This window comes from Magnolia sinica, chromosome 10 (genome assembly GCF_029962835.1).
Source record: "Magnolia sinica isolate HGM2019 chromosome 10, MsV1, whole genome shotgun sequence".
Classification (NCBI taxonomy): domain Eukaryota; kingdom Viridiplantae; phylum Streptophyta; class Magnoliopsida; order Magnoliales; family Magnoliaceae; genus Magnolia; species Magnolia sinica.
The window spans coordinates 20,393,774-20,421,768 of record NC_080582.1 but is presented as its reverse complement, the minus strand read 5'-3'; the positions used below and the strand labels follow the sequence as shown (position 1 = coordinate 20,421,768).

The 27,995-nt window shown below is 40.3% G+C and overlaps 1 protein-coding gene across 2 annotated transcripts in view; it reads left to right on the top strand.

Moving 5' to 3' along the window:
- The window catches only part of LOC131258139 (protein ACTIVITY OF BC1 COMPLEX KINASE 7, chloroplastic), a 137,726-nt gene that overhangs the window by 101,211 nt on the left and 8,520 nt on the right, over nucleotides 1–27,995 (top strand). For both annotated transcript variants that reach the window (XM_058259248.1, XM_058259249.1), the window contains 2 exons: nucleotides 17,776–17,880; nucleotides 19,101–19,242. In XM_058259248.1, the coding sequence (XP_058115231.1) occupies nucleotides 17,776–17,880; nucleotides 19,101–19,242 (247 nt within the window). The remainder of the gene's footprint in view (nucleotides 1–17,775; nucleotides 17,881–19,100; nucleotides 19,243–27,995) is intronic.

The following is a 27,995-nucleotide window of genomic DNA, read 5'->3' as shown; positions in this document are numbered from 1 at the left end:
ACTGAATTTATCAAATCATGCATGTGGTGACTGCTTCAATCTATAAATTGCATTCTCTTAATTTACAAACCTTATCCGCTTCTGCTAAGCAACAAACCCAGATAGTTACTTGATATAGACCTCTATGAGATCAACATGAAGAAATACATTTTTAACATCGAGCTAAAAGAGGTGCCATCCAACCAACCATATAGGGAATGACGTGAATGGAATAAAATTTGACAACTGGAGAGGTGGTTTCCATGTGGTTGATGCTGAGAGTCTGAGTGTATTTCTTAGCAACTAAGCAAGCCATCAATCATTTAATTGTGCCATCAGGCTGAAATTTAATGGTATACATCCAGCAATAACCAACAGTATGTTTACCAATGGGAAGAGTAGTTAGCTCCCAAGTGTCATTCTAATGAAGCGTAGCCTTTTTTTTATTCCATAACTTGCTTCTCCTCTTTATTTAACAAAGCTTCCTGTTATGACTTAGGAACAAAATCAAATGACAAAGACAAGGCAACTTTACTGAAGGTGGAAGGTAAACTCTGAAAAGAAACAAATTTGAAAATAGGATGGTCGGTACATGCATTACCTTTCCTCTGAGCAATAGGTATATCGGACAAACCGGGAGATATAGGTGGAGTGGCTAGATGAACAGGCGTAGAAAAATATATGGTGGATAGCATGTCATGGTTGACAGCACCTCCCGGTTTTCATCTTGAGTAGACTTCTAGTGTAAGCACATTAGGAATGGATGAATTAGTGGAAGGAGACAATTGGATAGTTCTTTAACAAGGATAGGCATAGGCACTGATGGTGAAGCTTCTAAGTCTAGAGATCTATTGTCATTTGAGAAGAATGAAGTGGATTCAAAGAAGTTAACATTTATGCAAATAAATTGTCTTTGATGACAATGACCGTAACATCTATAACCTCTTTGTTTTCTAGAATACCTAAGAAAATAAAAACATTTAATTGCTCGAGGATCCAATTTATATTCCAATTGATGAACAATGCATACACACAAACCTTGGGGCAAAGAATAATGGAACACCTAGAAACAAAGTTGGATGAGGCGAATGACTCATCAAGATAATAGGGGGCATTCGATTAATCGGATAACATGTTGTTAAAGCTGCATCACTTTAAAAACTTTTGGGACATTCATATGAATCAAGAAGGCATGTGTCACCTCAAGCAAATGACGGTTTTTCTGTTCTGTCACCCAATTTTGTTGTGGAGTGCAAGCATAATGCAAAATACCATTTTTAGATAAATATAAGCTAAAAGAATTGGATATATACTCCTTAACATTATCTAAACAAAATACATACACTTCAAAGTTAAATTGATTTTGTACTTCGAACAGGTCCTCAAACATCTGAATGAACCAAAACGAATGGAACTAGACTATGCTTTTTCACACCCGGTAGAAAAGCAACTAGGTGATGCTTACTTAATTCACACACTTGCATTCTAAAGCTAACCCAAACTATAATGGAGTAACACTTTTGAGAATCTTCAAGAACGAGTAATCAAGACGTAATGCCACTGGTAAGGAGATATGTTGCTTTGCATTACTGCTTCAATTACTTCATGGTGAAGATGGTATAGGCTCCCACCATGCTCATGTCCTGCCAATCTTCTCCTTCACCTTCACATTCTGAAAACACAATAAAAGAATAGATAGTCGTAGAGTAGTCAGGTGATTTTGTGAGTTTACTAACAAACATACTTTAAACTAGGATGAGCAATACCTATTCAACACACTTTAAACTAGGTACCATCTACTAGGCACATTAAGAGCATGACAGTGAAAAAAAGGAACTTGGATGAACAATACCGATTCAACACACTTTAAACTAGGTACCATCTACTAGGTACATTAAGAGCAATGACAATGAAAAAAAGGAACTTGGATGAACAATACCCATTCAGCACACTTTAAACTAGGTACCATCTACTAAAGTGATCGATGAACTTAACAATAATGTATCAATTGAGGAAAAGACACTAGACTTACCTATCATGTGGTCAAAGGCTCTAGACTGAATGACCCCATGGAGTAGAGGACTTAGACCCTAAACAAGTCATGAGTTTACAAATGTGGCTATAGGCTTGGTAGTAACAGCAGAGATAGGATGATTCTTAATAACTTGGAATATTTATCTTTGGTAAGGGTGACTATGTCATCAGATGTACTTGGTTGCTAAGTTGTAGGAGTGGAACCAATAGAATGAGGCCCACTGCATTCTTCAGAATAAGATGCCTAATTTGTCCAAGCTGGCTTCCCATGGCGCCCATAGTGAGTCCATTCCTAGGTTTACGACCTTTTCCTGCATCCCCAGATCACCTTGATTATCTTTGCCACCTCGTTGATTATCTTGGCCACCATGACCACCACCACTACCTCATCTAGCAAATGATGCCAAAGTAGAATTATCATTGACTCCACCCATAGAGATAAGAGATACACGTTGAAGGCAAGCATAAACTTCATTTAGGGATGGAACATCCATGCCACCCAAGATCTATATGTGCATGGGCTCATATTGTGGATTTAAGTCAGATAGAAATTTAACCACATGGAACTCCTCACATTGCTGACGTTGTTTTTCCATATCTTTAGTAAGTGGCCGATACATATCCAATTCCTAAATTCCTTAAGAGTTTCAAATAATATTCACTAAGGGACTTATCTCCTTGTTGGAATGCAAAAATCTCTTCAAACAATAGATACATACAACAATTGATATGTTTACAAGATGTCTTTATTGAATGAATACATCTCTCCTAATGCATCCACACCTCCTTTGTAGTATCTAGAAACATTACATTCCCACTAGCAAGCGTTTCCATATTGTTCCACAACCATGCCATGATTTGAGCACTTTCTGATATCCACTGATCGTATGTGCTATCACTTCCATCTGGTTTCTCTGCGTTCAGATATTTTAATTTGCCTCTATCCATTAAAAAAAAAAAAAACTTGAATCAATTCAACCATTGGAGATAATTTACTCCTTTTAGTTTTATAAAGGTTATTTAAAACCCTAGAAAATCAAATGGATTTAGGAACCCAGATCTTTGATCACTCTTCATCTTCATTAGAAGAAGAAATTAAAGAGAATACCATAGTGCACACAAATGTGGACTGACTCTTCCAAATATAAGAATGCTTCAATTGCACGGTCCACACGATTTACACACTACACTTGACGAAACAATCATCCACACATTCCAACCGAACATGAGAGGAGCAATGATCATGAACACAACATTCACCCTCTCATACGTGGACCGTTATAAAGGCCCGACACACAAAAAAAAAAAAAAAAAAAAAAAAACCAAAACAAAAATACAAAAAACAAAGCCCTAGGTTTCTTAGAGAACTTTTAACACAAGGGAGATATGAATAGCATAGAGGAAAAGAGAGAAGAATTTATGAGATGGAAAAGAAGAAAGTGATGTAAATCACAGTGAAATCCATCTTGATACCTTGTAGAATCATATAGAAGTGAAAATAAATAGATAAGATAAAGAAAAAGAGATTGAGAAAGAGAATGAATTATGCCCACATGCCCTAAAGCATTTAGTAGAAAGAGTGCACCGAGAACTGATCGGATCTCTTACCTACACCATCTTGCCCCTCACCCGAGGAGGGAAAGCGACAGTGAAGTCGTTCCAGGAGCCTTATGAAGTCTCCCACTTCATCATTTGTCAGATTTCTTAGGCAAAGGGGAGACTAGACAACTACATTTCCACAAACAGAGAAGCACCGATCCACATAAATATTCCTTACCGAAGATAGCTGAGCTAAACTTGGAAATTTTGACTGGAGCGTGTTTTCACCTATGTAGACATCCTCCCAAAATGAATTTACTGGCCATCTCTAAGGGAAAAAGAGACCTCTTTAAACTAGAAGCTACTCTCCACAAGGTAGAAGCTCTATAAAGAGTAGAATCCCTCACCCACCATCCCTGTTAGTAGGATTGATAACATACTTACCACAAATAAATTGTACAATTATTTAGGAAACAGATCTGTAAATATCTTTCCTGAATTAGGTGATATAGATGTTGTAATTAGGTGATATTATGCTGTAATTAGGGGATATAGATGCTGTTGTAATTAGGGGATATAGATGCTGTAATTAGGGGATATAGATGCTGCTGTAATTAGGGGATATAGATGCTGTAATTAGGTGATATTATGTTGTAATTAGGGGATATAGATGTTGTAATTAGGAGATATTATGTTGTAATTAGGGTGTATAGATGCTGCTGTAATTAGGAGATATTATGCTGTAATTAGGGGATACTGTAATTAAGGGATATATTGTAATTAGGGAAAATGATTTCTATATAAGAAAAGGACCACTCGATTGAGGGTCATTGAGCAAATCTGACATGGTATCAGAGCCACTCTCTGCAACCTTGTCTTTGGTCCAATTTTCATTGTTCTAGGATCTGGTTTTCTAGTTTCTGGGGTGCGGGTTTTGGTTTGCAGTTTTTTTGGTGCATTTCGAGGGATTCTAGTTATGGCTAACAACTCCAACTCAGAAGTCTTTCAAACTCGGTTTACAGGGAAGAATTATGCTGCCTGGGAGTTTCAGTTTCAACCTTTTGTCATGGGAAAGGAGTTGTGGGGTCATGTTGATGGGAGTGATCCAACACCTGTGATCCTACGACGTTAGTTTAATGGAAGGTGAAAGATGCTCGCGTGATGACTTGGATTCTTGGGTCTATTGATCCACTGCTTATACTCAATTTAAGGCCGCACAAGACAGCTAAATCGATGTGGGAGGACTTGAAAAATGTCTATCATCACGATCATTTCGCCCGGTGATTTCAGTTGGAAACTGATCTTGCTGCCTATTCCCAAGGTACACTTTCTGTTCAGGAATATTTCTGTGGTTTTCAGAATCTTTAGGCTGAGTTTTTCGACATTGTGTAGGCCATGAAGCTAGCAAAAGAGACCAGTTTTTAATGAAACTAAGGCCAGAATTCGAGTCTATTCGCTCCAACCTGATGCACAGGGATCCTTCACCATCTCTTGACGTGTGTTTTGGAGCACTTCTTCGAGAGGAACAACGTCTTCTTATTCAATCTTCGTTTCCGCAAGAGAATGCTGTCGCATATGCTGCTCAAGGCAAAGGGAGGGTTCGAGACATGCGTACAGTTTAGTGCTACAGTTGCAAAGATTATGGGCATATTACTGCCCATTGTGCTAAAAAATTCTGCAACTACCATAAACAGAAGGGGCACATCATCAAAGAATGCCCAACACGTCCTCAAAACTGACCCGTGAATGCTTATCATGCTACTGCTACTGGCCACACTTCGGATGGGGTAACTAGCATCTTCCACTGCTGCTACACCTGCCCTTACACCAGAAATGGTGCAGCAAATGATTGTATCGGCATTTTCCGTTTTAGGGTTGCAAGGTAAGGGTACTATACGTACTATACCCTCTCAATCTTGGCTTGTTGACTCTGCTGCATCCAATCACATGACCAGTTCTCTTGATATGCTTAGCAATGTTCGTAAGTACACTGATTCTTCTAATATTCAAGTTGCTAATGGCCATCGTTTACCGATTACTGGGGTTGGTGATATCGCACCATCACTTACTAATATTTTTGTATCACCTGGGCTTTCTACGAGTCTTATCTCGGCTGGATAATTAGTGGATGATAATTACAATGTTCAGTTTTCTCGTGATGGTTGTCATGTGCAGGATTTGGTGTTGGGGAGGACAATAGTGAAGGGGCCTAAAGTTGGGAGACTGTTTCCATTATACTTTTCCATTCCTAGTATCATTTCTTTGGCTTGTACTACTGTCTCCAATAATTGTGAAGTATGACACAAACGTTTAGGCCATCCAAACAATGTTGTTTTATGTCATTTGTTGAATTCTGGTTCATTGAGAAAAAAAAATTCTTCTTTGCCTCATGCTTTGTCTTTTGATTGTTCTACGTGTAAAATCGGAAAAAGTAAGATTCTTCCCTTCCCTTCTTCCGGGAGTAGGGCAAAGAATTGCTTTGACCTTGTTCATAGTGATGCATGGGGCATTACTCCTGTCATTTCTCACGGTCGTTATAAATATTTTGTGACATTCATAGATGACCATAGTCGGCATACTTGGGTATATTTTCTGTGCTATAAGTCTGAAGTCTTTGCTGTTTTCAAATCGTTTCTAGCATATGTTAAGAATCAATTTACCACTAGCATTAAGACTTTACGATCTGATTCTGGTGGAGAATATATGTCTCATGAATTTCTTGAGTTTCTTCGTCACAAAGGAATTGTTTCTCACCGCTCATGTCCTTATACGGCTCAACAGAATGGCGTGGTTGAGCGCAAAAATTGACATTTGTTAGATGTTGCTAGGACCTTGTTACTTGCATCTTCTGTTCCTCCTAAATTTTGGGTTGAAGCTTTAGCTACAACAGTATACTTGATTAATAGGTTGTCTTCTAAAGTGCTAAATTTCGACTCTCCATTCTATCGTCTGTATATACAACACCCTAGCTTTCTTGACCTATACACTTTTGGTTGTGTCTGTTTTGTGCATCTACCTCCACATCAACGTCACAAACTCTCTGCGCAATCTGTGAAATGTGTCTTTATGGGATATAACTTATCTCAAAAAGGATTTCTGTGCCATGATGCTTCTTCCAATAAATTTCATATATCTCGTAATGTTGTTTTCATTGAGCATCAATATTTCTTTCCTAGTTCTATTACATCATCTCCTGCAGTTTCTGTTCTTCCTCACTTTGATGATTTGATGTGCCCTCCTGAATGCTTCAAGCCTGGTTTTGTGTATGAACGCCGTCGACCAACTCTACCCCTTCATGAGTCTAATCTGCCACCTGATCCCATTTTGCACCCTCCTCGATGATCTGGCTGTACTTCTCATCAACCGGATAGGTATGGTTTCCCTCATACCTCCTTCACGGTTACCTTATCAACTGGGTCGATTCTTAATTCCTACTCACAAGTTGATAAACATGAGTGTTGGAGAAAGGCTATGTAGGAAGAACTTCAAGCTCTTCAAGAAAATCAGACTTGGGACCTGATCCCGTGTGTAAGTGGGTTTTTCCTATGAAACTTCGGCCCGATGGGTCTGTGGACCATTATAAGGCTCATTTGGTTGCCCTGGTAACCGCCAGGAGTATAGGGTTGACTATGAGGAGACCTTTGCTCCTGTCGCTAAAATGACAACTGTGCGTACTATTATTGCCATTGCAGCCTCTCAGCGATGGTCCCTTTGCTAGATGGATGTGAAGAACGCATTTCTTCACGGTGATTTACGGGAAGATGTTTACAGGACACCTCCTGGCCTCTACTCGTCGTCGACATTGAATGCGTGTAAGCTGAAGCACTCTCTGTATGGTTTGAAACAAGCTCCCTGGGCCTGGTTTGATAAGTTCCGAGCTACCTTACTCGATTTTCTTTCATCCAAAGCCAATATGATTCTTCGTTGTTTCTTCGTACGACTTTTGTTGGCATTGTTCTTCTTCTGGTTTATGTCAACGACATTGTCATCACTGAGATTGATTCTGCCCTCATTGATCAACTGAAGTAGCATCTTCATGATTCATTCCATACGAAGGATCTTGGTCCTCTCTAGTATTTCCTCGGTTTGGAAGTTCAGTTCGATTCCTCTAGGGTTTTCCTGCATCATCATAAATACATGGAGGACTTGATTTCCTTGTCTGGTTTGCAGGACTCCTCTTCCGTGGATACCCCTTTGGAAGTGAATGTTAAGTATCAACGTGAGGAGGGAGATCTCCTTCCTGATCCCATGGTGTTTCGACAGTTGGTAGTCTCAATTATCTCAGTATTACATGGCCTGACATCTCCTTTGCTGTCCAGCAAGTTAGTCAATTTATGCAGTCTCCTCGCCACCTTCATGTTGCCGCGGTCCACCGAATTATTCGATATCTTTGGGGTTCCTCTCACCGTGGCTTGTTCTTCTGTACTGGTACTCTTCGCCTTGTGGCTTTTAGTGATGCTGATTGGGCAGGATGTCCTAATACTCGTCGATCTGTCACCGGGTGATGTATGTTTCTTGGTGATTCACTTATCTCTTGGAAGAGTAAGAAATAGGATCTTGTTTCCAAATCTTCGACCGAGTCCAAGTACTGTGCCATGTCGGCAGCCTGCTCGGAGATTATGTGACTCCGTGGCTTGCTGAAATAGGTTTTCCTCAGTCTACTCTCACTCTTCATATTGATAATACGAGTGCTATTCAGATTGCTACCAATCCTGTCTATCACGAGCGTACCAAACATATCGAGGTGGACTGTCATTCTATTCGGGAAGCTGTTGATACTCGGGTTATCTCTCTTCCACATGTCTCAAGCGACCTTCAGATAGCGAACGTCTTCACCAAAACTGACGCAGGGATGAACGTGATGAGGATAACTACTTCGAATCCACGGAGCTTCTCTAGACTCCTCACAGAGACTTCTCGAATCCACGAGGAAAGAAAGCAAAAAATAGAAATAAACTCTAATAAATTCGAAATTGATTAATTGATGAATAAAAACGAGTTCACAACCCTTTAAATAGGGGTACCAAGCAATGGGAAAGAACACAGAATCAAACTACAACTCAAACTACTAGAATCCGCGACTTACTATAAATAGTAAACTTAGTATTTATAGTAAACTTACTATTTATAGACGGTCGTGATGTCTACTAGTGTGCAAGGTTTTCGGCAAAAAATAGTAAGTGTCCTATTTGGCTTCACCAAACCGTTCTCCTAATTATTCTAAGCTCTTTTCACGTTGGGCGCAACTCCTAAAGCCCGACGGATGAAGAGTTATAATCAAACTAAAACTTACTATTTATAGTAAAAATGAAATTAAAACAGGGAAACGACCGTCGATCCAGGGGTTTTTCACAATTCCGGGTTGCGCAACCCGGCGTAGCGGGGTTGGTTGGCTAAAGTAGCTCGTTCTACCCCAAAATCATATATTTTACGTCAGATAACTCATTCCGGATTGCAAGATACGCCCGATCTAAGGTCCGATGGTCCGGATCACTTCTGTCGTCGACCGGGCCTTTTCTGATCCATCTTGGCCATGAAACTGTCCGCGACCCGCTCTACATCAGTCCCCTCCACTTCAAAAGAACTCGCCTCGAGTTCTCATCCTGCTTTGGTTCATGATACTCGGTCAGGTCCACGACGTTGAAAGTCGGTGAGATTGCCATGTCATCTGGAAGATCAACAACATAAGCGTTGTCATTGATCTTTCGAATGATTGGGACGGGTCCAATCTTCTTATTTTTCAACTTGTTGTACGTCCTGGTCGAAAATCTCTCTTTGCACAGATGTACCATAACGCGGTCGCCCCACCTCGAACACTTTTTGTCGCCAATGCTTGTCCGCTTGTTTCTTGTACTTCTCGTTCGAGGCATGTAGCTTGGTCTACACTTCTGCATGGATGCCCATGATCTTGTCTCCCATATGTTCTGCTACAATGCTTGTGCTTGGGTGCTTAGGTAGAGGGACCAAGTCAAGTGTGTGGCGAGGCACTTGTCCGTAGATAATCTGGAACGGTAATCTCCTTGTCGAGCGGTTCACCATGTTTTTGAATGCAAACTCTACTTGAGACAAGGCCAAATCCCACTACTTCAGTTTTTCTCCTAAAATACAGCGAATGAGGTTTCCCAACGTGCGATTCACAACTTCGGTCTGCCCCTTAGTTTGTGGGTGGTAAGCACTGCTGAATTGAAGTCGTGTATCGAATCGATATCATAAAGTCCGCCAAAAGTGGCTAATGAACTTCGTGTCACGATCGGAAGTAATGGTCTTGGGGACCCCTTGTAGCCGTACGACCTCCCTGAAAAATAGATTCGCCACGTGTGTTGCATTAAGGGTCTTCTTGCATGGGATAAAGTGTACCATCTTGGAGAAACGATCTACCACCACGAACACCGAATCCATGCTGCGTTATGTTCGTGGGAGACCAAGCACGAAGTCCATTGATAAATCCTCCCAAGGACCGTCAGGCACAGGTAACGGGGTGTAGAGGCCCGTATTCTGAGATTGCCTCTTGGAGATCTGACAAATATAACGTTGTACGGCTTTTCCCATATCGCATACTAATTGCGGCCAGTAATACCGCTCTTCCACAAGAGCTCGTGTCTTGTCTCGCCCCAGGTGTCCACCGAGGCCACCTCCATGTAGCTCCTGAATAATCTGCTCCCTCTGAGAACTTAGGGGGATGCACATCAATTCCCTTTGAAGAGAAAATCGTCCTGTATATGAAGGTCACTGGGGTGACCTTCTTGGCACTTCATCCAAGAATCTTTGAAGTCCTTATCCTCGGTGTACAGCTCCTTGAGACAGTCGAAGCCTACCACCTCGTTGCTCATCGTAACAAGTAGTGATGCACGACGGCTAAGTACATCAGCCACCTTGTTCTACTGCATTGACTTGTGCTTCAGAACGAATGTGAATTCTTATAAAAACGCAACCCATCTAGCATGCACACAATTCACGTTAGTATGACTATTAATAAACTTTAATGCTTGATGGTTAGTGTACAAAACAAACTCTCTTTGAATCAAATAATGCCGCCAATGTCGCAGCGCCTGAACAACTGCGTACAACTCAAGCTCATAAGTCGACCACTTCTTTCGGGCTTTGCTGAGCTTCTCGCTATAGAAGGCTACCGGCCTGCCTTCCTGTGATAATACTCCTCCAATTCCGACGTATGAAGCATCACACTCAACCTCGAACAATTTGTTGAAATTAGGGAGCACCAAGACCGCTGTTGTAGACAAACGATGCTTGATCTCATGAAAGCGCTTGTCAGCTTTATCGGTCCACTGGAATGGTCCTTTTTTCATGCAATCTGTTATAGGCGTGACTATGGTACTAAAATCTCGTACAAATCGACGATAGAAAGTCACCAACTCGTGAAAACTCCTCACCTCATGAATGTTTGTCGGGATCGGCCATTCTCTAATAGCTCGCACCTTTTCATCGTCCACATGAATGCCTGTGGACGTTACAACAAATCCTAGAAACAACAGGCTGTCAGTTAAAAAACGACACTTCTTCAAGTTGAGGTACAACTTGTTAATTTGTTGGACTTGCAGTACCTGCCTGAGATGTTTCCTGTGCTCCGCCTCATCCTGGCTATATATCAATATGTCATCAAAATATACTACCACAAATCGGCCAGTGAACGGTTTTAGAACTTGATTCATCAAATGCATAAAAGTACTTGGTGTGTTCGATAGGCCAAAGGGCATGACCAGCCACTCATACAACCCTTCATTGGTCTGGAATGCCATTTTTCCCTCATCACCGGGTCTAATACGAATCTGATGGTACCCGCTCCTTAGATATAGTTTAGAGAACACCTTGGCCCCTTCTAACATATCGAGTATGTCGTCCAACCGTGGTATTGGGAGCCGATATTTGATGGTAATCTTGTTAATTGCCCGGCTGTCGACACACATGCGCCAGCTTCTATCTTTTTTTGGCATTAATAATGTTGGTACGGCACATGGGCTCATGCTCTCTCTCAAGAGACCCTTATGGATCAATTCCTCCACTTACCCCTGAAGTATCTCACACTCCTTCGGACTCATCCGATAATGAGGGCGGTTGGGCAGGCTAGCCTCAGGGACGAGATCTATGTGATGTTGGATGTCCCTCATGGGGGGCAATCCATCAGGTAAATCCTCAGGCCAGACTTCTTTGAATTCGTTTAGCAACAGTCTTAAACTTAGAGGGATGTTTGAGGGTTCCTCTTACTCGCCCTTCACCACTACGGCGTATACCTCGCTGGTTTCCTTGGATTCTTCCATGAAATCCGGAACGGTCAAGAGGAGACTCCCCTCCACTTTAGAGGCTTCAGAGTGGTTCTCTGGTGCCATAGGGGTAAGGATTATTTTTCTACCATCCTTGACGAATACGTAGATATTATCTCGTCCCCGATGGGTCGCATCACAGTTTGACTGACAGGGTCGATCGAGTAACATATGACAAGCTTCCATATCGACCACATCACAAAGTATTTGATCCTTATAATTTTTGTCAATTGAAAACGAGATAGTGCATTGTTCAATTACCTTGGTCTCATTCACTTTTTTTATCCAGCCAATTGAGTACGGGGACGGATGTTTCATCGTTGGTAGCGGCAACTTGTCCACCATCACTCTCGAGACGATGTTCTCGCTACTACCACTGTCTTTGATCACATTACAGACCTTTCCGTTGACGGTGCACCGAGTACGAAATATATTGTGTCGTTGTGGGTGTAATTCCTTTCGTGGGGCATACAGTAATCGCCTCACAACTAGAAATTCGCCACGATCCTTGCCCGTCACTTCATCGCCACCTGCTATTTCTTCAGTGGTTTGTTCGTGTTCATCAAAGTGATGGTCTTCTTCTGCGGCCTCATCTTCAGTGTCCCATTCGTTTATAGTCAAGTGTGCTGCGGGACGTTGAGGACAAGTGTTTGATAAGTGGCATGGTTGGCCACAGCGGTAACCATTGTTCGACCTTGGCCGAGCATAAGGATTTGGAATCCTACTTGGACCCGCTGTCGTGGGTGCTGCACGTTGAGGTCTGGATGAGCCGCTCCCCGTATCACGGTTTGCGGTTGTAGGAAGTTGAGGTACTGGGTCTTTTCCTCGTGGCAGCACTGGATCCTGTGTGGGACCCATCATGGGGAGTCGAGTTGAAGGATATGGATGAGCAAGAGCTCTTGCAAGTTGTGTTTTTTCCCTACCCGCCAATTGAACTGCTTCATCCACGGTCCTGAATTGTCGGTCGTAACCCACCTATAAATCGTGCTACCTTCTGTGACTCAGATTCTGACAGATCGTTTTGTGTAGCCAACCGTTAGAATTCTTCAGTATAATCTGTGATGGTTCGATTTCCTTGTCTGCAATTTTAATATGCTGGAATAATATCTGCTCATAATCACTAGGGAGAAATCGTGTTCGAAGAAGACATCTCATTCGTGGCCATGATGAGATGGGCGCCTTGTTCTGGCGGGCTCGTGAGAGTTGTAATTGTTTCCACCATGCAGAAGCATCAGATTTTAATTTAAATGCTACTAATTTTACCCCTTTATGATCTCGATAGTCTCTTTCAGCACGATCTAAATGATCACCTCCATGGATTGGTTGTCGGGCAAAACCCTCATTAAGGTCCTCGTTACTAGAACTTGAATCATCTGGTGTATCCCTACGGTTTGCCACTGGTAGTGCTCTACGAAAATCGGGGTTGCGTCGTACAACAACCATGGGTGGTGGAGCCACCATGGGTGGGGGAGCAACCAAAGGTGGTGGAGCACCGCCTAGGGTTCGGGGCGGAAGTAGCGCATCCACAAGACGGTCGAGAGTTGCCTGTAGCCCTTGCATGGTCAACTGACTCTCCCTATGGAAAGCTTTTATTCTTTCTGAAAGATAACGAATCCCTGGATCACTGTCCACAGGATTTTGATTCATACCTTCATTGTTTGCCATCGGCCCGAGGGGACTCCTCGGTTTGATACCAATTGACGCAGGGATAAACGTGATGAGGATAACTACTCCGAATCCACGGAGCTTCTCTGGACTTCTCATAGAGATTTCTCAAATCCACGAGGAAAGAAAGTAGAAAATAGAAATAAATTCTAATAAATTCGAAATTGATTAATTGATGAATAAAAACAAGTTCACAACCCTTTAAATAGGGGTACCAAGCAATGGGAAAGAACTCAGAATCAAACTACAACTCAAACTCCTAAAATCCGCGACTTACTATAAATAGTAAACTTACTATTTATAGACGGTTGTGATGTCTACTAGTGCGCAAGGTTTTCGGCCAAAAATAGTAAGTGTCCTATTTGGCTTCACCAAACCGTTCTCCTAATTATTCTAAGCTCTTTTCACGTTGGGCACAACTCCTAAAGCCCGACGGATGAAGAGTTATAATCAAACTAAAACTTACTATTTATAGTAAAAACGAAATTAAAACAAGGAAATGACCGTTGATCCAGGGGTTTTTCACAATTCCGGGCTACGCAACCCGGCGTAGCGGAGTTGTTTGGCTAAAGTAGCTCGTTCTACCCCAAAATCATATATTTTACGTCAAATAACTCATTCCGGATTGCGAGATACGCCCGATCTAAGGTCCGACGGTTCGGATGACTTCTGTCGTCGAACGGGCCTTTTCTGATCCATCTTGGCCATGAAACTGTCCACGACCCACTCTACATCAAAAACTATGACACGACTACGTCATCAGTTTCTTGTTGGCAAATTGATGCTTCTTGATCGACCAGCATCAATTTGAGGGGGATGTTAGTAGGATTGATAACATACTTACCTTAAATAAATTGTACAGTTATTTAGGAAACAGATCTGTAAATATCTTTCCTGAATTAGACGATATAGATGCTGTAATTAGGTGATATTATGCTGTAATTAAGGGATATAGATGCTGCTGTAATTAGGGGATATAGATGCTGTAATTAGGGGATATAGATGCTGCTGTAATTAGGGGATATAGATGCTGTAATTAGGTGATATTATGCTATAATTAGGGGATATAGATGCTGTTGTAATTAGTGGATATAGATGCTATAATTAGGAGATATTATGTTGTAATTAGGGGATGTAGATGCTGCTGTAATTAGAAGATATTATGCTGTAATTAGGGGATACTGTAATTAAGGGATATATTGTAATTAGGGAAAATGATTTCTATATAAGAAAAGGACCACTCGATTGAGGGTCATTGAGCAAATCTGACAATCCCCTTCCTGAACTCCATATTTTCTTGCAAGTTGTAATGACTTCTCGCCACGGATTCCCTTCTTCTGAATCAAACTGCCACAACCAATTTCTAAGTAAGGCTAGGTTCATTGCATCCAGTTCCTTAATGTTTGCTCCCCCTTCATCTAACTGCTTACACACCTCTTCACACTTTAAAAGAAGAAATTTTGTTTTTCCTCAATTCTTCTCCACGAGTCACACTTCAATCTCTCTAGCCTATCCAGAACAAATTTCTAACACCCGAAGGGACATGAATTACAATGGCATATTTGAGAGTGCAACTTTAATTAGCATTATACAACCGCCCGAGGAGACATGCTAACTCTTCCATTTAGTCAACTTCCTTTCCACTCTTTTTATGACCTTGTCCCAAAGGTGCTTTGTTGACTTTCCAACCATGGTGTGCCGTAAAGGCCGTTACGGGGCTGTAAAGGTAACAATGGAAACCGTTACACGTTACGGGGTTGTAACGGCCGTAACAGCCATTATGGAAAAAAAATGACCCGTAATTGTCGTTAACGGCATGTTACATCCCCTATAAAGGCCATAATAGCCCCGTAATGGTCTATTACAGGACATATATAGGTTTTTCATACTTTTTAATCAACATTACGAGGCAGATACAGGTTTTTCGGAGTTTTTTTCAATAAATACAAAAATAAAAAAGAGAGACCATAACAACCGCAATGCCCTGTATTGTAAAGGTAACGGTGGTGGCCGTTATGGCCACTGTTACCGTTACGGAACACCTTGTTTCCAATGCCTAACGGAAGACTGGGATATGTTGAAGAAAAAGAACCCGTTATGCACCTAAAAACGTTTGCTTACCTCGCCACCTCGTCCATAGACAATATAATACCCAGCATCTCACTCTTAAAAAGATTTACCTTTAGACTCGAGGCCACTTCAATGTACCTAATTATCCACCACAACATCAGCATCATAAAAAAGATGGTGTCGTTGGTGAACTGAAGATATGAAACCCGAAGCTCCGCATTCGCCACCCTAAAATCGCCAATGAGACCAGCCAACTGGCATTTAGCATTTTACTTAAAGCTTTAGTGACCAACATGAACAAAAATGGGGACCACGGGTCACCCTACCTAAGGCCCCTTAAGAACGTAAAAAAGCCTTTGGAGACCTATTGACTAGAATAGAGAACAGATAACACAACCGATCAAGTACATTCTTGGATCCACCCTCTTCATTTCTATCCACAACCCAACCTCCCCAACATTTAGTCAAGGAACTCTCAGTCGACATGGTCATAAGCTTTTTCCAATATCCAACTTGCACATAACACCCTTTATATCTTGTACCCATGTTTTAAATATCGACGATGTCAGCCGATATATCTTGTGTCCCACCTATGCGATATGAAATGCACAGGTAGTGTCAATATATCCCACCTATTCGATTCGGTGAGCATATTCAATTTTTTATCCCTTTTTTTTTTTTTTCGTTGTAAATCATGTTAAATCAATGTCGAATGGTTACAAATCTATGATTCTTCATGTTTTCCATGAAAAATCATGGATTTGGAGCTTCAATTTAAAGATTTGAGGGAGATGGGGCAAGTTACGGAAAAATCGAAATTTCTTTCAAATCGGTTGCAGTCTTTGTATCCAAACACAAAATCAAACATGTAACCTAATCTAGTGATTCTTCTTTTGATTTTGAACGCATTGCTTGTGTTTCCATACATGTCTTCTTACGTCTATAAATTATATGAATAGACTTTAAATATACTTGCATCAGTTCAGTTGGACAGTGCATGTACTAGGACCCCATATAAAGGAAACCCCTATTATGTGCACTTTTTTTTTGTAATGTTTTGATTTCTATGTGTGTATTGATGTCTTTTTCAACAATCCTTGAAGTTTCCTTGAAAAAATCGACCAATTTCCCAATGTTCCTATGTTTCCCAACAACAACGATACATTACGTGATACAAACGATATATCCCATGCGATAACCGATATGTATCTGTATCCCAAGAGTGCAATAGATTATGCAATAAGGATATTTAAAACATTGCTTGTACCTTGAGTCAATGCACTCATGAGCAATGAGTGTAATATTATCTGTCTTCGCCTTGGACTTTTGAAATGACCTTTGCCAAAACCACCCATAATATGGAAGCGAAGATTTTGGTTAAAATCTTATAAAGGGGCCCCAATCATACTATCAACAATGATAATAAGTAAAATGAGATGAATGACATGATAACATTTTTAAGGGTTGCCCTAAATTCTTTCCCCTTATTGTGGTGATTTCAGTGTTAAGTTCTATAATCCTTAGGATCCATATCTTCATTTGACAAAATCTATGTGGCATCTTATCCATGCATGACAACAATTCATGACTCATCCAAAGAAGACATTTGAGTTTCAGACACAATTACCTATCGGTGTGGTTGCCGGTATGGCTTGGATTAGTCCGTAGATACTGTGATATTTACATGTTTCTTAACATCACAAACCATTTCAACCATGGAGGAAATTATCTAGCAAATAGACGGCAGCTTAAGATGTTTACAACTAGTGTTCGTAAAAATGAAACATTCCTTGTTCCACAAGAATTGCATATGAAACTAAATAGAACTCCCTCATTTCGACTCATTTCTGATCCCCCTATCACCTATTCTTCTTGCTAGACTATGTTGAATTGGAAACTTCACGAAAATATGCAACTCTTGGACATCCTTAATTCCATAAAAAGGGTCCCTTTGAGTTGTCACAACAACTAAAATTCACTCACCAATAATGATTTCCCCAGTTATCTTAAACTTATGTTGACTTTTCGTTTTTTCTTTTCTTTTCTTTTTTTCTTAATTCCAAACTTAATGCCGGTTGTTGGTTGAGGACATATTGTCGAACAAACTACCTTGAGAATGTTATTCTTGTTTCCAATATATTAGTAGTCCTATAATTCATTATTTTCTTTCATCTATGTGTTGGTTGACATGGTTGCAACATGATTGCAGGCTAGAACACATACCATCTCCATGCCATACAGAATTCAGCGTATAGAGGAGTTCGTGAAACAACTTGAGGTGGGAGATTTGAAACTTAGAGTCCGAGTACTTGAGGTAATTCATCTTTCTCATCAGTTATATAATATAGATTTGAAACAACAATAGTAAAAAAAAAAAATGGTAGTTTAAATTGGAAATATTGAAAAATGAAAAAAACAAAATAAGTAGAGATTCAGAAAAGGGAAGGAGAGTAATTGAATAAGGTATTACTCATGGCAAATATGCAGCTAAGCGACTTTGTCAAATCCAAGAGAATAGTATTCCAAGCGAGTAGATTGACCTTGGGTATGTGAAGAGATCTCATGCTCAAGCTGGTAGGTACAAGCAGTGTTTCCCTGCGAATACCTATCTGAGGGCTCTTTCCAAATCTTGGAAGTTGTGATGATGTAAATTGCACAATGTCTTTCTAAATGGAGTTCAGGAGCCTTGTCATAACAAGATTGGTGCAAGATTCCAAGCTAAGTAACAAGGAGATTTCCACTGGTTGTCATAAAGAGCCTGTGATAAACCCCCTCTTATTCTTGGCAGCAGAGCAATACGAACTGATCTACTCCATGTGGCATGGTTATCCCTGTCCTATTTTTCTGTACCAGACTCATAGCAGGATATCACATGTGCTGAGTGCTGACTATAGGGTGATGTTAGAATATTGTTCATATTTGGTTCTTGGCTTTGGGGATTAGCCATCAATTAATGAGATGATCAATATCACAAATGAGTAGGAATCTAGATCAACATAGATTGCTGTGTGGGTTTTGGTGTATTGTATAGATGAACGGTGGAATTAGGTACACGATGCTCGATTTCCAGATTTGAGTCGATAGATATCAGGTATGTGAAATGTGTGTGAGATCAAAGCTATCATAAGTTGGACGAATGTGCAAACAAAGTGGGCCATAAAATCTACAGTCAGGCAACACACTTGCATACTTTTTTAGTTGGCAATTTTTTGTACACTGGCCACTTGATGGGTTGACAGGCCAAATTATTTGGCCAGGACAGGTACCCTTTGGCCCACCTAATGGATGGCTTAGATCTCACACATACATGTTTGCATGACGGTATGCAGAGGGGTTGGGTTTACATGTATATAGAAATAGCAAACCTCTTTGACAAGATACCCTTGAAATTCATCTGAAACAATTACATAAACTCTTTCTAGGAGCTCTTCCTAAGGCTCAGAGCAATCTTTAGTCGTTTTCAGAGTAGGCATGTTCTTGCATTACTTCTTATGTTAATATCAATTTTCATATGCTAACTGAAATTCATATCAGTCTGAAAGAGCGGCTCGAAAAGCAACTATACTGCAGATGGCTACTATGTATACAGTTTTGGGGGGAACCTTACTAAATGTTGGGGTGACATTCAGCAACCAAGGCAGCCCAGTTATTGCAAATGGATCTTTCATTGGTGCTGGTATGGATCTTCATGCTTGAGCTTCCTCATGATATAAAATACAATGTTTTTTATTTTTTATTTTTTATTTTTTCAAATTAAGACTGATGTCTTTTCTATTTTGAGAATCTAAAGGAGCAGGATTTTGAATAGTACTCTTGCCACATGTTCTAAATGGATTCAGTCACATTGGCACAGTCCTTTCTTTGCTTAATAAATGTGATTGTTTCAGCATTTGTCATCGCCTACTACTAAACTGAAAACTAAGTCAAGCGGACAGAAGCTTGTAATTTCCATTGGATTCTCTGAAAACAACTGTCATATCCATCTGTTTCAGAACAACTAATGTGGCACACATGAACAAGATCTGATCTGTTCATCAGGTGGACTCCATTGTGTCACAGCCTGAAGCTCAGGCCAAACCAGCAATTAGTTGGGTCACACATCCATGGTGAAAACGCACTGTTGAAAGAATCGACCTGCAGTCCACATTGGACACACATGAGTTCACCTAATGACTGGATCCCCTAATGATTTTCTGGTGATGGCACATACATGGTGGGACCCACCTGATGAACAGCCTGGATCTTGCATGGATGTGCTACATTTACACATGCTGGAGATTAGGTCAAGAGTGTAAAATAGAATCCTTTGTGAAAATTATCTTCGTTAAATGTGGATTATCTATCATGGCTTTGCAAAACTACAATCATTCAGGTGGGGGAACTTGCATGAAGAGAAATTATGCACGGTCCTGATGCACCAGAATTTGAATGCATCCTAATGGGCGTGGATGGTACAGGTAGAGCCCTGGTCAGGTGATCAAAAAGGTTGACATGATGAGCTCCAGTATGGTGTTGCGGAGAAAACACCCGCGTACAATAGATGCAGGCAAAGCAAAGCCACAAAAGAAAAGAGCCAAACAAAAAACCCAAGGGTCAAAGTAAAAATAAGAGACAAGAGGCACAATGATTTATATGATTTTGATAATATGCTTACTTCCAAGGATAGCAATACGGAGCTTTCTTCTTCACTAAAACGAGAAAAATCAGAAATACAAGGCTTACCTCTATCCCACTCTTCCTTTGTATCACAAATCTCTCGCTAAGGAATACCCCAGAAGAATATCCTTTTTACCTATACTCCACCTTATATAGACCACACCATAGGAGAAAATTCCAAAAGACCTTGGAGAATTAGGTTCTACCGTATGTACATACATATGTATGCACAAATAAGGTGGAGAGATCTCTTGTTAGGAAAGGACAAAGAGCTACACCAAGTTAACATTCTCGTACTTAAAGACTAGTTTCTCTAACAAATATTCAAATGTCACCAATTATTCGGTAACAATAAGACTAAGAGAAGTCCTACACCAAACAAACTTCTCTCTTTCAATAAGCTTTGTCAACATATCTACTATGCTATCGTCGGTGTGAATTTTCTACAATGAGATATGTTCATCTTCCACCACTTCATGAACAAAGTAATACGGAACATCAATGTGCTTTGACTGAGCATGAAGTACCATAATTTTTGTCACGTGTAATGCACTTTGACTATCACATTGAATCACCACTACTCTGTGCTTGATTTTCTATTATTCTAGCAATCTCTTTAACTAAATACCTTGCATGCTTGTGTAGTTGACATGTAGTATACTTTCGTGGTAGACAAGACCATCACTAACTGGAATCTCAACATCCAACTAATCACACCACCAACAAAAGAGAAAATATAACATGTGTTAGATTTTCTTTTTTTCACGATCTTCTACATAGTCTGTATCCACAAACTCAACTAACTCTAAAAAAATTTACTATAACAAATAGGTGCCTCAAAAGTACCCTTCAAGTAACGAAGAATCCACTCCACAATAGTCCAATGATTCTACGTAGGTTCACAAGCTGAATGTATGAGCCGTATGCTTGTGGATAGTGCTAGAAGCATGCTGAGTTCTGCTATGCTCGAGTAGTGTTTTTGGATTGAAGCCGTTAACATAGCTTGTTAATAGTGAATCATTTTTCAATGACTGCACTAGATTGCCAATTCCCTGAAGAGATGATTTGAAAAACCTGTTAATTATTCATTCATTCCTACTTTTGGTTGTGATGCGAATGTGTAGATTCCCAAAGTGCAAGGGATTAAGCTGGATACGAGATCCAAACAATGTATTTTTCTTGGCTATGCAGATAGAACAAAGGGGTACAAGTTGTAAGACCTTAGTGCCTACAAGTTGCTAATTAATTAAGATGTCGTTTTTAATAAAGATTACATGCAGAAAAGAAAAGCAACTGCCGAGCTTAGAGTTTTGAGCGATAACTGGATTGGAATCTTCAAGCAATGTCTAAAAGTAGCCTATTGATTCAAAAGATCAACAAGTTTTGATATCGTTGAAGATGAAGCTGTGAAGAGCATGTAGATGAGATACAGGGTGCTGAAACTGAAAGTGATCAAGGCCGATTGAAGAGAACTCTAAAACCGATAGTGGACAACTGACCAACTCACTAAAAGCTCCAGAGCTGATGGAAAAGATCGGTTTATCCTTATATGCATGCCCTCTTAGGCAAACCCAAGCGAGACCTCTTCGTGGGCAACCGTAGTTTTGCTCAAGTCCCCGAATCGCATGATCTCACAATGGGCCCCACCTCGTATCCATTCTACATCTCATAGACCACACCTTGTGGGCCACCCCATCCCAACGTGGAGATATGGTGCATCCTTGGAATCACAACAAGATGCCCCCGCATCATCACGTCAGTGAGGAGACTCGAACACTGGGCTCCCACTCTGATACCATTTTGATAGTGGACAATCGATCGGTGCACCAAAAGCTCCATAGCATGCTAAGTTCTGCTATGCTCGAGTAGTGTTTTTGGATCGAAGCCGTTAACATGGCTTGTTAATAGTGAATCATTTTTCAATGACTGTACTAGATTGCCAATTCCCTGAAGAGATGATTTGAAAAACCTGTTAATTATTCATTCATTCCTACTTTTGGTTGTGACGCGAATGTGTAGATTCCCAAAGTGTAAGGGATTAAGTTGGATACGAGATCCAAACAATGTATTTTTCTTAGCTATGCAGATAGAACAAAGGGGTACTAGTTGTAAAGACCTTTGTGCCTACAAGTTGCTAATTAATCAAATTGTCATTTTTAATAGAGATTGCATGCAAAAAGAAAAGGAATTGCCGGGCTTAGAGTTGTGAGAGATAATTGGATTGGAATCTTCGAGCAATGTCTAAAAGTAGCCTATTGATTCGAAAGATCAACAAGTTTCATATCGTTGAGGATGAAGCTGTGAAGGGCATGTAGATGAGATACAGGGTGCTGAAACTGAAAGTGATCAAGGTCGATCGAAGAGAACTCTAAAACTGATAGTGGACAACTGACCAACTCACCAAAAGCTCCAGAGCTGATGGAAAAGATCGGTTTATCCTTATATGCAGGCCCTCTCAGGCAACCCAAGCAAGACCTCTCCGTGGGCAACCCTCGTTTCGCACAAGTCCCCGAATCGCATGGTCCCACAGTGGGCCCCACCTCATATCAAGTGGTCTAGGAACCAATTGCCACACCTCATTTCTCTTAAACTGTTGAAGCTCTTCTTACATAGCATTGATCCAATATTCATCTTGAAGAGTGTCCACAATATTTTTGGGCTCAATCTTTGAGATGAAGTAGAAATGGCTATAAATGCTTTCTATCTGACGTCAAGTCCTTACACCATCATTAGGATCTCCAATGATTTGATTGAGGGGATGATCCTTAATGATGGGTATGTAAGTCGACGGTTGAGGCTCGTTAGAGGGGATTTTGTTATCTGATTTACTTAGAACGCATGAATCCACATCATCCTCCAAGTCATTCAAAGGACTTTCTTCTTCATGAGGTTGGTCATCAACAACCACATTAACAGATTCTTGAATGGTGAGAGTCCTTAGATTATACACTCTATAAGCACGACTATTCAGGGCCTACCCAAGAAAAATGCCGTCGTCACTTTTAGATTCAAATTTCCCTAGTTGTTCTCTGTCTTTGAGGATATAACATTTACTACCAAAGACACGGAAGTATTTCACACTAGGTTGTTTTCCATAACATAATTCATATGGAGTCTTGTTCAAACCTGCTCTCAGATATACTCTATTTATTATATAGCAGGCAGTATTGACTGCTTCGGCTCAGAAGCTTTTGGCCATATCTTTTCCATTTATTATAATTGAGCCCATTTCTTGTAGTACACAATTCCTTCTTTCAACAAACTCCATTTTGCTGTGGAGTTTTTGGGGTTGAGAATTCATGTTGAATCCCATTCTCATTACAGTATCTTTGAAACCGATCATTTTCAAACTCACCACCATGATCACTCCTGATACAATTTATGCAGTATCCTTTCTCATTTTGGGGTCGCTTTTCCATGATTACAAATTCATCAAAGGCATCAGATTTTTCTCGAAGGAAAGCGACCCAAGTAAAAGTCATCCACTACCACAAAAAAATATCTTTTTCTACCATGGCTTTCAACTTTGGTGGGGCCTACTAAGTCCATGTGTAGCAAGTCTAGTGGCTTAGATGTTGCTATGATGGTTGTCTTTTTGTGTCCAACTTTTATCTGTTTGCCCTTAAGACAATCACCATACACAATCTTTTCTTCCTTCCTAATCTTGGGTAGTCCTCTCACCAAATTCTTTAAACTTGGCTTGGCTAAGTTTCGATAGTAGACATGTCCCAGCCTTTGGTGCCATAGTTTGGACTCGTTCTTCATAGTCATATGACATTTGGTGGATAATACATTTTCCCTACTACTCTCAATTACGTAGCAGTTATCACTTGTGCGTAGACCCTTCATGATAGGTTTTCCTGTATGGTTTAAGATCCTACACATCTTTTGAAAAAGTGACTAGGTGTTCTTTGTCACAGATTTGCGAAATACTAAGGAGATTATGTTTTAAACCTTCTACACAAAGAACATTTTTTATTTTGGGGAGTCCTTGGCTAACTATTGTTCCTTGCCCAATTATTTTGGCAGAGCTCCCATCTCCAAACGTGACTGACCCACCATCAAATTCTGAATAATCACAAAAGTGAGTTTGGTCACCGGTCATGTGTTTGGAGCACCCATTGTCAAGATACCACTTCGAACTATTGCCTGCCTTAAGAGCAGTATGAATTACTAGGCAATTGTTCTGACTGGTTTTACTTTTGATAATACCCAGTAGTTTAAGAGTTTCAGTGTATAGCTGATTTTGGGTATTTGAAGTGTTATCTTTTACTCCCTCTAGTCCCATACTATTGACCATCGTTTCTCAACTTCAGTCAAGATCCCTCTCTAGGTGGTTAAACCCTTAAGAGAGACCCTCTTTGATACAAATTGAAATTGCAGTATGGACCGCTATACTAGAAGTAGGAATAGGTCAAAGTGTCTTAGAGGGGTGTGAATAGGACTATATAAAATTTTATGTCAATTTAAAATCCTGTTATCCTAATCTTGATCTAATATGCAAGAATCAAGATATACTCATTTCAATTCTAAAGGCTTCCAAGCCAAGTAGAGGATCCAAGCTCAAGGCTTCTCAATATAAAGTAAGATAAGCAATTAGTCTATGATGGATTCAAGTATGTGAAAGTGTGTGGGATGTGATTCTTATCAGTTCCAGATATTCATGTTATCATGCTTCATGTGAACATTCAAAGTAAACACAATAAAAAGAATATGAAATAACAATCCCAAACACAGTCGTTTATAGTGGTTCGACTATGTGCCTACTCTACTCCTAGCGGACGCACTCAACCGTTGAGTGTATCGGATTTCACTAACGGAGGTTTTAAATCAGGTTCACCTCTAACCTTTATAACCTACACCAGGTTGACTCTAGGACCTACACAAGGCAAGTGGTCCTACACAAGGACATGATAGTTTATGCCCTACACAAGAGCAAAGGTACAAAGCACCTAGGTTTTAGGCTACACAGGCCAAGGATTCACACAAGGAACCTAGTTTAGACCACACAGGTCAATGATCCACACAAGGAACCTAATTTAGGCTACACAGGCCAAGGATCCACGCGAGGAACCTGATTTAGGCCACATAGGCCAACTATCTACACAAAGGACCTAAGTTTATGCCTTACACAAGAGCAAAGGTCTTACAATAAGCACTTAAGTTTATGCCCTACACAAGAGCAAGGGTCTTACACTAAGCACCCAAACGTACTCTCCCGTCGGAGGCCTCAAATGAGGGCTTGAAAGGTTTGAGATACACCTGTGATCCAATCCTACGCAAGGAATGATCAATAGGGTTTCTAGACTCTAATGACTTACAGTTAAGTAGATGAGCCCCATTCTGCACGTTTATGACGATGTTCTCCCTTGATGACGGAGATTCTTTAGCTCCCTTGATCCGCAACACTGATGATGCTCCAATGTAAGGCGATGGGGTTGGGTCAAGGTTTTGTTGGAATCCACTCTAATGAATGTTAAAAGTTGAAAAGATGGACTGATTCCAAGGTCTTAAGCATTCAAGGGATCCCAGTTCAATGATTTGCCATTAAGGTGGTAGCTGGATGATCCTCGTATGAGGAAGTTCATTCACTAATTCACTTTATTGAATATCAATAATGAGGGTGGATTGAAGGATAAACTCCCATGAGAAAAAGGGCTTAGAGTTGATAATAAGCAATTACTCTCTCAAAGCTCTCTCTTTTTCTCAATACAAGCTCTCTCTTTTTCTCAATACTGCAACCAAGAACAAGCTCTCCTTATAAAGGCAAAAAGCCCCAATGGTAATAAATTAGTCATTGTCTGACTGAGTTCGATGTCGTCGAACCTGATTTGATGTCATCGAACGTATACTTTCAATGCCATCAAATATCAGCTCGATGATACGAACTTAACTGAAAGACCAATGCTGGAACTTTTTGACAGGAAGTCGATGACATGGAACCTGATTCGATGACATCAAGATTTGAACTCCGATGTCATCGAATTACAGTTCGATTCCTGACATTCTATGTGACATTTCACAAGAGCTTACTGGACAATTTTAAGGTTGTGTTCGATGTCATCGAATTTCAAAGTTTGATGTCATCGAATCCCAGTTCGATTCATCGATCTTTTTGGAAGATATTCCTTGAAGGCTCGCTGGACACTTCTTTGTCCAATTTCGATGTCATCGACATTTGAATTTCAATGACATCGAGGCTAGCTTGATTCATCGAACATTTCAGTATGATTTTTCTTTCAAGCTTGCTAGACTAGCCTTGTCCAATTTCGATGTCATTGAGGCTTCCTCGATGTCATCGAAGTTTGAATAGTGATGACATCGAGTCTAGACTCGATTCCTCAAATGTATCTATTGATTTTCCTATAAAGCTTGCTTGTCATAGACTTGGCCATATTTGATGTCATCGAACATTCCTCGATGTCATCGAAGTTTGAATCTCGATGACATAGAAGCTTGTTCGATTCCTCGAGCAATGTCAGAATATTTTCCAAGAAGTTTTGCTGGACAATGCTCTAAGTTCTTCGATTTCATCGACTCGCCCTCGATGTCATCGATTACTTATGTTCGATGTCATCGAAGGTATGTTCGATTCATCGAATATTCTGTCCAAATATTATGTGGTTGTTGGACATAAGAGGTCTCATTTCGATGTCATCGAACATGAGTGTTTGATGTCATCGACTTAAGTTCGATGTCATAAAACTAAGCTGAAAACTTAGAGAATTTTCCATTTCGAAACAAGTTTTCAGACTTTTAACTCCTATGTTGTTCTAAGGCTTTTAAGGATTTATTTACCTAGGTGTTTTGGGACATGGGATGTGAGGCTTAATTTACCTTTGACGATCTCGAAACACGCATCCGGTTGAGGCAATAGCTTGTATGATCTTCATATGGGGCTCGCTTTACTCACCGCCTCAACCCTCACGCTAATTGACAAACCAGGGTACTTTCAATCTCCTCCTTTGTCAATCACGTGACAAAATACCTAGAACAACACCCTAAATTGTGTGTACATCAACTTTTCACAATTTTACAAATATTCTATTAAGTTCACACACAATTTTGAATCTTCATGTAGCTGCTCCCCCTATCTTCTTACAGCTGCTCCGCCTATCACATGTATCACCATGCATATAAAACATATAACCAAGTGTTCTCTTGGTGGGATTTTGTTCTCCCCCTTTTTGTCAATCATTGGCAAAGGTTAGTATATACCAATATCAAATAGATTGACTGAAGTTGAACTTGAAGAAACTGAGAGAACCAATGTAATAGGAGGGCCATGTAGGGGTCATCTCATGGCAGTGAATCCGCTTTCCATATAGTAGAGAATCATCATTTCATAATATGTAAGCATATCTCCAAAATGCATAAGATATATAATGGTTCAATCAACATTCCATAGATTACATCAGAGACACAGATATGCATTTGGATTTTAAGCACTGAAATCATCATTCCACAAATAACACATACTTCCTTAGTGCATTTGATAAACAGTAATTAGCTCAGCATTCTACATATAACATTCACTTCCATAGACATTTAATATGAAGCTCAGAAGGATCATCATTCATTTATAAGAGCAATCAAAGAAATTGCCCAAGCTTGGTAGTGAATCAGTGTCTAAACCAATTAACAACCAAAAAAAAAAATATCATCTAGCCCATCCATGGGCAATCCAACCAATGAAAAATTCCCAACCAATCTTCCCCTCCATGGGCATCAACAAAAGGAAATGTCTGCACAAAATGACCAACTTAGTACCTA